Source organism: Poeciliopsis prolifica, unplaced genomic scaffold (assembly GCF_027474105.1).
Source record: "Poeciliopsis prolifica strain line A6 unplaced genomic scaffold, Auburn_PproV2 SCAFFOLD047, whole genome shotgun sequence".
Classification (NCBI taxonomy): Eukaryota; Metazoa; Chordata; class Actinopteri; order Cyprinodontiformes; family Poeciliidae; genus Poeciliopsis; species Poeciliopsis prolifica.
This window is the reverse complement of record NW_026562422.1, coordinates 4,425,041-4,440,522: the sequence shown is the minus strand read 5'-3', so window position 1 is coordinate 4,440,522 and position 15,482 is coordinate 4,425,041. Positions and strand designations below refer to the sequence as shown.

At 40.5% G+C, this 15,482-nt stretch overlaps 1 protein-coding gene across 7 annotated transcripts in view; it reads right to left on the bottom strand.

The window, feature by feature from the left end:
• syne1b (spectrin repeat containing, nuclear envelope 1b) overlaps positions 1 to 15,482 on the bottom strand; it is a 93,357-nt gene that overhangs the window by 4,993 nt on the left and 72,882 nt on the right. For all 7 annotated transcript variants that reach the window (XM_055057241.1, XM_055057245.1, XM_055057243.1 and 4 more), the window contains 29 exons: positions 15,192 to 15,362; positions 14,965 to 15,098; positions 14,651 to 14,855; positions 13,720 to 13,902; positions 13,453 to 13,599; positions 13,202 to 13,356; positions 12,916 to 13,063; positions 12,740 to 12,834; positions 12,393 to 12,627; positions 11,717 to 11,911; positions 10,981 to 11,106; positions 10,722 to 10,877; positions 9,565 to 9,723; positions 9,092 to 9,258; positions 8,832 to 8,994; positions 8,333 to 8,520; positions 8,072 to 8,222; positions 7,756 to 7,938; positions 7,422 to 7,559; positions 7,023 to 7,214; positions 6,595 to 6,922; positions 5,550 to 5,618; positions 4,787 to 4,914; positions 3,095 to 3,221; positions 2,645 to 2,856; positions 2,299 to 2,499; positions 2,100 to 2,228; positions 1,798 to 2,010; positions 783 to 875 (listed from right to left, as the gene is read on the bottom strand). In XM_055057241.1, the coding sequence (XP_054913216.1) occupies positions 783 to 875; positions 1,798 to 2,010; positions 2,100 to 2,228; positions 2,299 to 2,499; positions 2,645 to 2,856; positions 3,095 to 3,221; positions 4,787 to 4,914; positions 5,550 to 5,618; positions 6,595 to 6,922; positions 7,023 to 7,214; positions 7,422 to 7,559; positions 7,756 to 7,938; positions 8,072 to 8,222; positions 8,333 to 8,520; positions 8,832 to 8,994; positions 9,092 to 9,258; positions 9,565 to 9,723; positions 10,722 to 10,877; positions 10,981 to 11,106; positions 11,717 to 11,911; positions 12,393 to 12,627; positions 12,740 to 12,834; positions 12,916 to 13,063; positions 13,202 to 13,356; positions 13,453 to 13,599; positions 13,720 to 13,902; positions 14,651 to 14,855; positions 14,965 to 15,098; positions 15,192 to 15,362 (4,791 nt within the window). The remainder of the gene's footprint in view (positions 1 to 782; positions 876 to 1,797; positions 2,011 to 2,099; positions 2,229 to 2,298; positions 2,500 to 2,644; positions 2,857 to 3,094; positions 3,222 to 4,786; positions 4,915 to 5,549; positions 5,619 to 6,594; positions 6,923 to 7,022; positions 7,215 to 7,421; positions 7,560 to 7,755; positions 7,939 to 8,071; positions 8,223 to 8,332; positions 8,521 to 8,831; positions 8,995 to 9,091; positions 9,259 to 9,564; positions 9,724 to 10,721; positions 10,878 to 10,980; positions 11,107 to 11,716; positions 11,912 to 12,392; positions 12,628 to 12,739; positions 12,835 to 12,915; positions 13,064 to 13,201; positions 13,357 to 13,452; positions 13,600 to 13,719; positions 13,903 to 14,650; positions 14,856 to 14,964; positions 15,099 to 15,191; positions 15,363 to 15,482) is intronic.

Below are 15,482 nucleotides of genomic sequence, written 5' to 3'. Positions count from 1 at the left end.
TGGACACCAGGCATTCAATCTGCCTGAGCTCAAACTATGTTGTAAAGAAAAGTTGTTAAAAAAATTCAGACTAGATTTGCAACAATGGTAGTTAAAGTTGGCCCTACAAAGTATTGACTCTGATGCAAATGCACACCTCACTCTTCAGATTGTTATTTGTCTGTTGATCTACTATATAAAATCTAAACAAAATATATTGAATTCTTTGGTTGTAACAAAACAAAATGTGAAAAAGGTCAAGGGATGAATCCTTTTGCAAGGCATTTCTAAGACAATCATAGTATTGTTTTTTTTGTCAAATTCAAAAAGAATCTCATTGGTTGATTTAACAACTCCATCACAGCCAGTATTACTGAGATTAACCGTACAGAAATTAAAATAAATGTACTGAGGAGAAGAAGTTAGAGGGAAATTCTAGGGAAAACGTTTTAGTTTGGAAATGAAGGAACAGTAAAAGAGGAGAAAGGGAAAAAGGTACAAAGGTTTTGAAACAAAAAACAAAAAAAAAAAAATTTTTTCTAAATATCACAAAATAAAAATAAAACATCCCAGTTTACCAAGGAAGATACATGCAGGAATATTAAATGGCTTGAAAGAGGTTTGAGACTTAAATGGAATGAAAGGGTACGGCAGTGTGGAAACATTTAAAGGAGAGATACTGGGAAGACGGGGTGAACTGGGCCATCGACGGGGATGTCGGGACGTTTGGCATTGTGTTATAGACGAGTTGTCAATCTCTTGTTTCTACTGGAGCTCCGTAAACAGCAAGAGGTGAACATTACCGATTGCGACCGACTCGGTGTGCTCCTTCCTGATACCGGACTGAGGGAGCCAGACGTGTCCAACTCATCAGCAGACGACCAAGAAGACAAATCCTGAAGACAAACAAACAACAAAAAACAGAAGCACAAAGACGGCGAGTATTACAATATGTTTGCCCTTCTGCGTACCAGAGCTGAGTATCTGCCAAAAAATCTGATTTGATTGAATTCATCTGAGTTTAATAACGGTCTCCATGTGACCTTTTAATAAAAGAATTACAAAGAGCAAAAACTGTTTTGATAGAGGTACGAAATGTGAACTTCTTCTGTTGGGCAACTGAGTTTAAGCTCTTCTGCAGCAAATAAACCTGAAACATCTTGGAAAATTTATCTTAAATCAGGGTTGTACAGATTCAAACGTAACATGTAGAAGCTTGTAGAAGAATTTATAGACCTAGAACATTTCACCACTTTATTGCTACAAACGTTAGTATTTCATCTGACAGACCCACAAAAAGTAAAACACGACTGAAGTGGAAGTTTATGAATGAAAATCTGGAATGCATATGTATCCAGACCCCATTGCACTGACACCCCTAAGCATATTTGGAAGAAAAAGAAAAAATGCCCATCACCCTGAACACACCATCTGTTGTAGCATAAGCTCAGACATGGTGGTGGCAGGATTATGCTGTGGGGATGCTTGCTTCCAAGAAGAGGGAATAGAAGAATTTACAAAAAACATGTTTACATGTCAAAAATGATGTCCAAAGCTAATTGAGAATATGGCAAAAAAAGTTTTAACGCAGTCTGAGCTTGAGCTTTTTTGAAAGGAAGAATGAGCAAAAATGCTACATAGGATTTTCACTTGTGGAAAATGCCACACTCATTCGTCATTTTCCTTGAACCACAAATTTATGCACTAGTTGATGATCTAATGGATAAAATGCCAACAAAACCCCCTGAAATTTGCAGTTGTGAAATAAAAGGTAAATAGGAGGTATGAATAATTTTGTGTGGGAATGAGTCGATCTACCTGTTGGCTGCTTGTGATGTCCAGAGTCCTGGAGAGCTCTCTGAGGTCTCGGGTCACTTCCTTCAGCAGCAGCTTGAGGCGGTTCCCGATGACATGAACCTTCTCCTTGGCCTCCAGGCAGTCGCTGCCCTGAGAGTTGACCAGCAACTGGAGGGACATGTCCTGCAGTGACGCCACTTTGAGCTGCGAGTCCAATAACTCCTGGCGGATTTGCTGTCAGATTTATGACGTAAACTGAATTAAAATATGTAAATCTTATCCAAGGGTAACATGTTTTAACAATCATTTTTGCTGCTTTATACCGTGAGTGTCTTGTGATGTTGGTGAAGGATACCGCTGTCCTGGATCGGGTCAATTGGGACAATCTCATTCCTTCTGCGATCAATATTTTCCAACCAGAGGAGCAGACCGTGACTCATTTCATGAAAGTCCTGTGGGACATAAATGTTAATATGGAACTTATCGTTAAATTTGTAAATAAATAAGACAACATGCACTTACTTGACACTGCATGAGAGCTTCCTGTAGCAAAGTCCTCCATTCGTCCAAAGAGCTGCCTAGTTTGTCCCAGATGTTGTTCATGTCCTTCAGTTTGGCCTGCAGGTCTCTGGACTCCTCCATCTCCGACTGCAGAAACTCGGCACTGCACAGGTTGATGGAAAGTACGATAGCCTTGCGCTTGTCATACGCCTTCTGCAGCTCCTGGACTCAAACATAAACATCATAGAGCAGAAGAAAATCAGGCAACATGGACACAAAGTAATAAAACAGAAAGATTTTGAGTGTTTAAAATAATTATTTTGAGCAAATAATGTCAGAAAAAAAAAACAGAATCTGATTTAATCACCTTGAGTTTTTTGATGCGGAGCTTGATTATCTGGATGTCTGTGCTGACGTCCAGTTTTCGCTGCTGCTCCAGCTCTTCCTCCGTTTCCCCCAGCCAAGTCCAGATTTTATTCAGGTCAGAGTTCAGCTGCTGCCACTGTTGCTGGTTCTGCTTGGAGCGCATCTCTTTACTGAGATCCTGAGCCTGCAGGAGCTCCCAGCGCTCAATCACACCTGGACCAGACGGGGCAACAGGAAAGAGCAGAAAAGATCTGATGAAGGTAAATACAACCTGATAATAGCAAAGCATTTATTTTGAGTGTGTGCTGCATGGGAGAAAGAAGCAGCTAGGCTCATATTTTGTGATACTGACAAAGAAACAAAAGTTTCTAAATCAAGATTTAAAACAACTAAACTGTGAAGCGTGATGTTGCTGAAAAACGTGGGCGTCTCGGTTTTATTGTTATATTACCTGAAGTCTGGGACTCTGAGCTACTTGGGTCTGCCAGCCCAGACACCGCATCCTCTTCCTCTTTCAGCTCAGAGCCCATCCTCTTCACCGTGTCGATGCTGCCACGGCACTCACCCAGCAGTCGCATCTACCGAGTAAACACAGACTCGCTTGAAGAAAACTACCAGATTATTATAATATTATTTACCTTTAAATGTAAAGACTGTCTCAAGGTGAAAATAACATTTTAATCTGGTAAAAGTGACTTTATAGGAACACCTTGACAAAGTATTCAACTCTTACAAATGTTTACAAAAGTAGTTGGAATTTTATTTGAAGGATCAACTCTAAAATGCAAATATTATTAAGTGGAAGGAAAATAATGCAAGTTTTTTTGTCAGTAAAAATATGAAAAGTGCAACAGAAAAATGTTGATTTCATAGGACCAACTTTTACTTCACCGCACAACGTTTGAAATTTGCTTTTGCAAGTGTTCCCATTTTTCGCCCATTCTTCTCAAAGCAAGCCACGTTGCTGGCTTTGAGAAGCAAGCAACATATTTTTTTAAGTTTTGCCACATAGCGTCAATTGGATTCTGGTCTGGACTTTGATTAGTCCATACTAACACTTGAATGTCTTAGATCTAAACCAGGAGTGCAGAACTCATTTTCATTTTGGGCCAAATCAATAATCTGAATGCTCTTAAAGGGCCGGTTGTGTCAGAATATATTGATAAAACCAATTCAACTGTTGAAATGTTAATAAATAGCTGTTTGTTTCAGCATTCAGTAAGTGACTCTTAAAATGAAATAGTTGCTGATCAGTTCCTCCAGGGTTTTGTGATTGTTTTTGGGTTTTGTTTGCAATCAAAAATTTCTGTGTGCAGATTTTGTGGTGCTAATTTAGAAATATTTGTAAGGAATTTTGCACTGATGTTTGATGTTAAATTGGACTTTTTGCTACTTGTCATATCAATCACAGACTATAACTTGACATCAAGTAAGGCTGAGGCAGCAGTTGCTTAAATGTAATGTTTTCGACAAATCTTGAGAAAAATTTGCAGCAAATTCAAAAGAAAATGTGAGGATCTGTTGATTTTGTGTAAATTTTACGAAGTTGCAAAAAAACTGGAGACTTATTGATGTAATTTGGAGTCTATAGCTTTCTATTGGTCCGCCATAGTAAAAAGCTGTGACGGGCCACATTTGTGATCTAAACTATTCCACTGAATCTTTGGCTGGATATTTAGAGTTCTTGTCCTGCTGAAAGGTGAATTTCTATCCAGTTTCTGATGCAATTACACTGGATTTCCTGTCCCTGCTAAAGCCAAGAGTTCCCACAGCATAATGATGCCACCAAAATGAGTCACTGGGGGATGAGGTATTTAACCTAAAGTGAAGGGTTAATTTTTTCCCCCGAGCAGAGACATTTTGGTCTCTCCTGGCGTGTTTTTTTGGTCCTCACATTGCTGCTTTCTGAGGGCGATTGACTGCATTTTTTTTTCTTCCCACGTTCAGCTTTTAATTTGTAAAACGTTTTTGAAATACTTGCATTTTTTTTCTATTCACTTTGTTGATATAGTAAATGAAACACATGGAAGCTTTCAGCTGTGACATGACATGTGGAAAACATACTGTAGAGGTATGAATACTTATGCAAAACAAGCAAATAATCAAATGCAACATTGAAAATGTAGTTGTAAGAGAGACATACGTAGCCCATGTACGATGCGTCTGTTTCTGTGCTTAAAGGAGTGCGGCTGCGACTGCTGTCCAATTGCTGCAGGTGGGAACGGCTGACATCAAGAGGATGCATATGAGAATCTGCTGAGGCAGCCTCTCCTGTTGACACAGCAAGAACTGATCACCTTCAAGTAAAGACGCCAAGTAACCATGCAAAGTGATTATCTGAAATGTATATTGATTTACAGTCCAAGAGAAGGTGGACCTGTTTAGACAGAGAAAAACTAGACAAAATGTAAAAGATGAGAAACGAGGAGTGCAGATTGGTTTTCCAGACAGCCTCGTTAGCGGTGTCTGCTACAGCTGAAGATCCTCAACTTATGAAAATGACCATTTAAAACGCAAACAAATCTGCAATCCTTTAAAAAGAATAAAGAAGTTGCTCACTGTGACAAAATAAACAAACAAAAAAACTAAACCATGCTTTTCTGAAACATAAAAGAATCCAAACAGGTTAGCTACCCAGCAACACTGAAAGTCAAATGAAAGAGCAAGTTAGAAAGAAGATTTAGGTTGAACTCCATTTCTGTTCTTTTGAGTGAGAACCCAAAACCGGGAGCAGGAAGTTACAGAAGAAATGGAATTCACCCTATACCACGGTGTTAGAAAGAACTACTATTAGTGACAGTGTATAAGTGAAATCAACACAAATCAACCAAGCTGGTGAGAGGGCTACAGGCCTATTTGGAGTAGTTATTTCTGGGCCCAAACAAATGCATTATGCTTTTGCCTACCAGTGGAGGACCTCAGAGTTTGCTCTGTTAGTTTAACAAAGGCCTCAGGGCTCTCTGGAATCACTACATCTGGAAGAAACATTGTACAGTACAAACATTTAGCACTGGGCTTCACACTATGTTACCAAATAAAAAGATGAACCTGGAATTTGTCTGTATTTAGCCTGAATTACATCATCATATGAAGATGGAGTTTGCTGAAATATCCAATTGGAAGAAGGATCTTATGAGAAAGAACCTTTATTTAGAGATGCACCAAGAAATCAGTGTCAATCTACAATGTAATCTATGCTCTGCCAGGTGGCGCTAACCACAACAATCTTTGCTTTATATGTTGTTACTGAGTGAAGAAAATTTTAATCAGAGGTTTTTAAATGAACCAGAGAGATGAAAGGAGCTATTTAAAAGAAAACTATTTTCTACGATGTGTTGGGAAATGTCTCTGGCTCATTCAGGATGCAAAAGAGAGAGAGCAAAGCTTTCAGCAGAGAACAGGAAGGCTGTTGCTCTCTGAGCTTTCTGTCTCTGTCTGCTCTCAAACAATTAGATTTGGGAATGCTAGCAGTTTTTTTTACATTTCTCAGTTGTGTTAAATCCCACTGCATTTCCACAAATAGACAGCTCTTTTAGCTGCACTAGCTAAGCTAATCTCTAGCTAAAGGTGCTTTAAAAGCAACACTAATAATAGTCTTATTATTAGTGTGGTCAGTTAAGTTTTTATTTCTTAAAAACTTAACTGATGAGTGCTAAAAATATGACAGCACTATTTAATTGTTATTTGAAAAAATCATAATTAACAAAGTCAAATTTTTGCAGTAACAGGAAATCATCCATGTGCATCTCTACTTCTGACTACAAAATTTTGTGTAAGGTCACTTTCTATTTCCTAAACCATACCTATAACTTAAAATGTACGACTGGGTCCATATTTGTTGCTTTCTGGATCTACAGGTTGCTAAATGGAAAACCTTCACAGCACATTTTGAAATGTAAAAGCTCTTGTTTTAAATTTAGGTTCAAATTATCTAATTCGTCTGTAACTAACCTGACAGGCCAGAGGCGGGGCGCTGCAGGAAGTCTCCCTCCTCGCTCTGCTGCTCTCTCAGGGCTCTGCTGGCACTTTCCAGGCCACGGCTCAGGTCATAGTCATGGTCCCACTCTAGGGGGATGGAGTCCACGCTCGCAGGCGTGTCCCTGCCAGATCGTTCGGCCCGAAGCTGGGCGGCCAGGGAGGCCGAGCGCCCGGAGGAGGGTAGGGGAGAAAGGAAGCCATCACCCAAACGTTCATTCCACGGCAAGCTGGACAAATCTCCAGGTTCGTCCAGTTCAAGCTCTCGGTCCGAGATCGACACTTCAGTGTCATCATCTGCAAGCTAAAAACAACAGAAAAAACAAATCAGAATTTTGCTTCAGTAAAGAACAACAAATTTCAGTTTATTAAAAGCAAAGCTTTTTTTTTTTTGAAGCTCTTACTGGAAGACGAATGAGCTTTTTGTAGTAGCGCTCCACTCGCCCAAACACTTCCTGACAGTAACGCTGAAGCTCCTCCAGTTCTTCCTCTATGACCGCAGCATCCAGAGGCTCACTTTTCTCTATCAGTGCCTCCCCCTGGTGGAAGATGTGCTCAATCTTGGCTGTTGTCAGAGAAATCTCCTGCTGGAACGACTGGTGGGGATCAAATGATCGGTTTAGTCAAAATCACTCATGACCAAGAACTTAACATTTTTAAATGAGAAGTGTCTCAGCTGTTCAAACGCATACCTACTCGCATTTTTAAGAGGCACCTGCTATAGTCACTTCTAATCTGCATTACCATACCTTACTCATATCGTACAATTCAACATTATTCTCCAATAATTGAGATAAACTTACCCTGAGTTGTTTGACCTTGGCTTGAATGTCACACTCTGAAAAATGCTCAATGTTCGTCAGCTGAAGGTCCATCTCTGTCAGCCAAACTAAGATGCCGTCTCTGGCCGCCTCAAACTCCTCTCTCTGATTTATAAAGTGCTGCATTAATAAAAAAAACATAAAGAAAATGTTACACCACTTTTACACGATATTACGGAATAAAAATATTTACTCATGCAGTATTCAGTGCGCTAAGTTCAACAAAGCCTTTATGTTTGATCAACGTGTTGATAAAATTAAGTTAAGCTAATAATTAGAAAAATATAATGTTATGAAAAGGAAAAGCGTATCTTGCCTTGAGCCTGCGAAGGATGGATGCCACCCTTTTCTGCAGGTTGTCCCATCGCTGATTGGCATCGTGAGCCATTTCCCTCAGACGACACGAGGCGTCTGTGCGGTTTTCTCTGGCCAGGCGCCGATATTGCTTGTTGATTAATTCCAGCTGGGTCAGGCTTTCATGAACTTGTCTCTGGAAGGCCTGCAGAAACACAAACATGCAGCCACATCCAGTAAATTAGAATATGAGTCTGAATGAGTTTCAATTGTTTTCTTGCAAAACAGCTGAAATATTCCATAGAAAAGTAACGCAGTACACAGGAATGTTGATGTACCTCAAATTTCTTCAGCTCCTCCTTGGCTACTGTGTACAGCACACCGGATGAGTTGGGCAAAGCTGCAGTTTTCTCTGAAGTGGCCAGCCACTCCTCAAAACGTGCAAAGTCTTCCAGAAATTTCTGCCATAAACGCCACGTCTCCTCAATCCTAAAAGAGGATAATTTCAGAAAAAAGGAACAACAATCCTGATTAAGGAGAGGAACTTGTTAGACATCCAAGGTATCCGTTTCTATTTGTGTGATAATATGACTGATTACTTTAATCTCCTCTCCATGGACAAGGCACAGATGCTCCTCCAGCGGCGATCTAGGCTCCGTGTCGCCTGTTGGATTGAGTCACACTCTGCGTCGGTGGCACAAGCATCACAGTCGTGCAGAAGAACCTCACATAAATTCAGCACTGAAGCCACTCCGGTGCTGTGCTTCTCTATGTCACGCTGAAGCTCCTGGTAGTTTAAAAAATATGTACACATTTATACTTGTATTAAAACATTGACAGGTAGCAGCGAAGTTGTAAACATACAATTGTTTGCAATTGTTTTGTCATAAGAACTTATTTGATTTCGTAGTAATTTGGTTTAATTTGAAAGAATTTCATTTTATATTTTTGTTTTTATTCAAACATAAACTCAGATGCATGCTTCTCCCTGGTTTAGCAAACAAATTAGATAAACAGGTAGATGTAAGCAACAGTATAAACAAAACTACAGCTGCTCTGTGCAATATTTTCTATTATTGATCACTTAAAAACACACACCTGCTGCAGATCGAGCTTCCTCTGAATCTCGTGGAAATCGCAGGAGTTGTAGGCGATGGGCTTAGAAAGCTCCGTCTCGATGTGAGCGAGCCAAGAGCGCAGGCTGTTCATGTTCTTATCCAGCTGCTGCACGGCGACCAGCGTTTCCTTCAGCTTCTTCACTCTGGTGACATTAGTTTCCAGTATAATTACAAGCTAAATATTCCAGCAGAGCATGAAGGTAAGAACATGTTCATCTGTAAATGCTAACGTCTCTTTACCGAGCTCCAATGAGATCCAAGAGATGTTGCCAGCGGTCGCTGACTTTGTTGAGTTTTTGTTCAATTTCAGTTGCCTTAGTCTGATGACTGGCTTTTGCCAGGCGTTCTCCAAGCCGATGCAAATTCTTTTTATTCTCCTCTGCAACTGTGATCTCCTCCTGGTAATCCTGCAATATAATTCAAAACGATTAGGCAATTAAACAAAAATTAACACTCTAAACACGGGTTTTACGACTGGGACAGATCTGGCGTAAGACTTGAAAATAATAATAAAAAAAAAAACATCCACAAAGGCAATAATTAAGACATGTATTAAAAGTAAAAATGGTGGGAAATTTAACAAAATAGCTAGACATGAGGAAAAGCTTCACATCTCCAAGACTGCTGTAGTTCCAAAATGAAGTTCTAAACATTTTAATAAATGGCACACAGAGTTAAAACGTCTGCACTCATCGGCTGACACATCTCCATACCTTGCGGAGCTTCTCGATCATCTCCTCAATGCTGATGTCTCCATTTTGGGCCACCTTATTCTCCATGTTGGTCAGCCATTCACAGAGCTCCTTGTACTTCTCGGTGAAAACGGTCCACTCATTCAGCTTCTCACTCACCTGCTGCCTGCGCAGGGAAAGCTGCAGAAGCACAGCGCCGCATGTGAAGTCGACCTACACAACTTAGCCTACCCCATGAAAGCAACAAACCGATGCATGTCATGCTAAGACATAAAAACAAAACGCGAACAGCCAAAAAAGGAAGCAGTGTTACAGAAATCGTTGAAACATGACTGACATTTGCGTTTCACAATGTGTGTGTGCTTCTGAGCTTCCTGTGAGAGCATTTTATCTACGCAGCACAGGAAGCAGCTCAAAGCAGCAAATCTTGAGGTCTCAGTAATGCTCTGACTTTGCAGTGGTGCAGCCAGAGACAGAAATATGAACAAAGATCTGTAAAAAGAAACTGTCATCGGTTTGAAACCCTTGTTAAAAAAAATAAACTAAACAAATAACCACCATATAAATACTATATTCTATTTGCTATTTTTAAATGGTGGCATGATGTGATAGTTACTGTGGATCAACATTCATCTTAGTTACCTGTACATTTTTTCTTTTTTTTATCTCTTATTAAAGTTTTGACTCTAGCAACACCTTGTGGTTTTCTGAGGGACTACACACGCAGCCATACAAATGTTATAATAATTTATAACATTACTCAATCATCCTAGTAATATGTACTGCATTAGTGACCAACACAAAGTACTGCAAAATTAGAACAGAGTAAAATTACACATGGTTCTCAAACTCTTTAACAAATTCAAATCTGGAAAGTGCGTCAGAGTCAGTTCTCTGTAAAACCACCTATCACTGTAATTACATCTGCAGATATTTCAGGGTCTCTACCAACTTTGAACAAGATTGATATAAGAGCTTATCAGCTAGCATAATAAAACCTATTGATGTTTGTGCTTGTAACAAAAATATCATTGAAAAAGGCAAAGGGTTCTGAATACTTTTGTAAAAATCATGTAAAACGTAAGTTAAGGGTTAGTCTATGTTAAAAAGAGACAGCTGTGCAGGTCATCAGTCAGGAAGATGCAGATATAAAATGACTCAGACAGAGAGGACTGTACCTGGTGGCAGATTTCATCCCACTGTCGATGCAGAAGTTCAATTCGCTCCTGCAGAACAGAAAGATCCTCAGCGCTGATGTAACAAGATAAAGACTCTCTCAGCAGAGTGAGGTGAGCCAAATCTCCAGTCCAGCCTTCAAATGTGTTCTCCAAATCCTGTTAATAAGGGGACATAATTCACTATCAGAGAATCCATTCGTAATCAACCAGTTTCTACAATTTAGTTTTGCCGAAAGACTAAAAACAGCCCAGTGGATACCTTGCAGCGCATCTGCTCGCCTTGGAGATCTTCGTGGTGATCAGGAAGAGGTTGAGACAGCTGCCGCTTGAAGGCTCTGAGCTTTTCAAGTGACACTCCAATGCCCCTCTCACACCTTTCCCAGTCCTGCACATGAGCATAGACACACAGGTAAGCTGTAGGAATAAAGGCACTCAAAGTCATAATGACTGAGCTTTTGGGCTTTATTTATTTGTTTGTTTTGTTTTCAGATGGTGACATTTACATTTCTGATGGTAAATTCAATGAGTACATAATTGTATATATGAGTTAAGTTAAAAACAAAACGAAAAACAGTTCATTCCACCACATATAATACTCTTATGACTCTACCTGGGATTTACTTGTGATAGAAGAAATGAAGCACATAAAAACAAATAAAACAAAGGATCGAATCGGTAAATCTTGATCAAAAACAAAACAAAAAAAGAAAACTAGAATAAAGTGGTTTCCTTTCTGACATAGACAGTTTGGTATAGTTTCCCCATTTATTCCAGTGTTTGAAAAATAAGTTTATCTTTAAACTGTGAACGTTATTTTTTTCTACTTCTACTATCTTTACCCTTTCTAGGACTTTTTTTGTTGTTGCATAAAATCAAAACTAAATGGAAAGGAGGTAGCATTTGGAAAAATGAAATTTATATATAAGCACCAAAGATGCAAAACCGTAAATTCGTTCCGTCCGGCCGTAAAGCCGCATGTATTCTGTTTGCTTTACCTTCAGAAGCGAGCTCAGCTCTTTCTTCTGTTCCTCTAGGCAGGTGCTGGCTTGTTTCCACCTGTCCTGGATATCCGTCAGCTCCGTCTGCAGGGTCACCTCGGCTCGACCGTCTGCAGACAGGAGCAGCTGTCTGCCAGCCTCTATCGTCAGGATGTAGCTGCCCTGCTGACGCTGCAGCACCTTTTCCTTCAGCTGACGGAGAAAGAGTGAATGTCATGAGGCGACAGCATCCTGCCCCACCAACAGTTTCACATATTTTGTTCAGCATTACATGCAAAGCTTTAAAAACGAACCATATCTTTTGGAATTTTTCATGTTACAACCATAAATGTTTTGCGTTAAGATTTTGCATTACGGATCAACACAAAGTAGAGAATAATTGTGTAGTGGAAGTAAATTTTTTTCCCTCAAATATAACTTTAGAAATAATGGCTTTTTGTTTAGATACTGTGATATTACAAAAATAAAATCTAGCTCGACTTGAGAAGTCATGTAATTATTACTTATTAGAGTCCATGGTCTAATGTAAAATGAGGATAAAAATATGTTCTAGGGAGGTTTTAGAGATTTGTGGTGAACAAGCACCATCCTAACGACCAAAAAAACAAAGCACAGCTGCGTAATAACCAACATTTCAAAAATATGGATTATTATTGTTGTTATTATTTTGTACCTGGACAGCATCAAGCATGGAGCGAGCTTGTTGTAGGGGGATGGTGTTTCCTGACTGAAGCACCTCTGCAGGGTGGGAGACCTCCAGCAGCCATTTGCGCAGCTTCTCCACCATGTCTCTGTAGCGTTGCCACTGACGAATGAGACCGTCAATGATACCCCGCCTCTGCTGAGCGCGGCGCACCACGCCTTGCCACTGGTTACTCAGGAGAGTCAGCTTCATGTTGAACTCGTCTCTGCCACCAGAAGCCATTAAAATGAATTTCTGGCTCACAGTAAAGTTCGGATTTAACAGTTCAGACACGACGAATAAATCAAGCAGATAAAAAACATGGTAGGATCTTTCACCTGTCGTCTACTTGACCTTGCTCCAACATCCTCTGTCCATCGCTGATGATCGAGTGGAGGATCTGCTGGCGGCTGAACATTTCAGCTTGGAATAACTGGAATAAAAATGTAAATACCAGCATGAAAGAAACAGCAATCTTTAGTGTCAAGATGCTTCGTGTGGGATGGACTCAAACCTCATGGGCTTTTTGCTGGTCTACTAAGCTCTGGTAGTTTCCAGAAATCTCCACAGCCAAGTTATCTTCTGTTTGTAGCAGGAAGTCCATCCATGTTTCACATTTTTCAAGGAAGGTCTGCTGCTGCAGCAGGAATGACTGAAGCTTGCTGCAAAGAAGCAAAGATCATTCGAAATACGGTGTGCCACAACATCCCTAATCAAATCCTTTTTGAAATCTCATTTAATATCCGTGCCTTGTATTCTCTGGATTATTAATAACAGTTTTGGGGATGCACATGTCACACCTGAATCTCTCTGTGGTCTGCGCTGAAGCTGTCGACCAGCTTCTGTTGAGGTTCTGCATGCGCTTGATCTCCAAATCGTTGAGAGGGAGCCGATACCCGAGCTCATTCAGATGCTCCAATTCAGGCGTCATGCTGCTAAATTTCAGCATGAGCTTCTGCAAAAACAAGCAGGAAGAAAGGTATGAGTTCTTCACGTGTTGTTCACAGGCAGTTTCATCCAACTGACCCGTGAAAAGAAAGCTATCAGAAACCTTGAGCTCCTCCATGCGGTCCTGGATGGCGGTCAGGTCAGTGCAGCCGTTGGGATCTTGCGCTCTCAAAGCGTCCTCAGCTTCAAGTAACCAGCAGCCCAAAGACTCCAGCTGGTTGTTAAAAGTTTCATAGTCCTGAACTCCAGTCTGACAGAGGACACGTGCAAAGATGCAACGTTTATGTCGCTCGTTAAAAGAGTGAACACTTACACAATTAATATTCATGCAGAAATTTGTCGTGAACATTTTTGTCCCTTTCTTTTTTACCTGCAAGGCGGTGAGCTGTCTGTTCAGGGCCTGTTCCACGCCCGCCAGGCGCTGGCTGAGGGAGAGGTGGTCCGACTGGACGGCAGATGCTGCTGAGGTGTCCACCTGCTGCTTCAGCTGCTCTCCCAGCTCCTGGAGAATCTGGAGGGAGGCCTGCACTGGAACCTGTGACCGCAGCAACTCCTGATGAGCAGAACCACATAAAGAAAATTAAAAAAACCAGAAACACCAACGTTTTATTGGAGTTTTACACGATGGGGATCATTTAGGGATTAATTGGAAAAATGTCAGGATACACACGAGTAGGGCTGGAAGATGTGGCTTAGAAATAAAATCTCTGGGTTTTTCATATCAAATTTGATTTATAATTTTCATAATTTTCTTTCTTTTCTCACTTGTTTTCCTAAAGAAATACAAATAAAGGAAAATATCTGAAAGGACTGGCTTTTATTTCAATAATTCTTTAAGTGAGTTGACCTGAATTCAAAGTCAAAATAAATCAAAGCGATAAACAAGATGGTTGTTCTGGGCGGGTTAACACCACTCAAACACAAGAAAAAAAAAAATCTAAAACATCAAGATTTTTCAGAAAGTAAATCTTCAAAGACAGAAATTGATTAATCGGACAAACCAACAGCAGTACCTATGAATCATACACTTCACAAATCCAACCTAATAGGCGCAAATAAACTTATTCTTGGAAGAAAGACATAACACATTCATGTCACGGACACAGCAAACATGAAGTTGAACTTTTTTGACCTACAGAACAAAATGTGTGCCAGAAACCTAACACTGCACATCGTGAAGCCCGGAAACCTTTTCTTCAACGCCGACAGTAGAACTAGTCCGAAGGGTCATGGCCAGGTGGCTTCTTGTACAACAAAAGTCGCCTGGAGCTAAAACCCATCACCACCCTGGTCTAACTCACGCTGCATTCTCGGATCCAGTTGGAAACTTCCTCATCAGCGATGTCCTTTCTGCAGGTGCTCTTCAAGAGCTGGTCTGCTTTCTCCTCTTGGAGTTGAATGCTGCTGCAGCTTTGCTCGTGGAGTTCTTTGTAGCGCTGCCACAGCTGAAGCAGGGCTTTGCTGCTCTTAAGACGCTCTGCTATCTCCTCCAGTAGGCCGGTCCATCTGAGTGTGCAGAGTGAAAGACTAACATTAAACAAACTCAAAGACACAGTTCATCATTTATGAGAAAAGAAAAAGAATAAAACACGTATTTATCTTTCTGAAAAATCACCTTGCATTGACGTCCTTGAGGGAATTGTTGAGTGAATCTGACACTGAAGGGTGACACTCCCTCAGAAGTTGGTGGGTCACAGCTCCAAACTTTCTCAGACTGCTTTCTTGTTTCTCCAGTTCTTCTTGCAGATCCTTTACCGTAAAACACACAAATGTATACTGAATGCTAAACACATCCTAATGCTAACTTATGTGATCAAAAATCCAAACTTCATGTCAACGGACCTCCAAACTTTGCACTTGCAGCTGAACAGCTTCCAGAGAACCGGTGAGGAGGCGGAAACGGGACACAGAGTATCGTCCTTCCATCAGATAGCCATTGATTTCCTCTGAAGCCCGCTTGTACAGACTCCACTGATCCAGCACTGAAGTCAGGCTAATCTTCAGTTGTCCTATCTGTTAAGGACGAAATGTGAAAAGACAGAGAGACATTTTGTGAACTGAAAGGTCAGCCCTGAAGAGAAATCAGCAACAAACAGGACTTAGAACTTGCAGGAATGAAACCCAACAACTCAG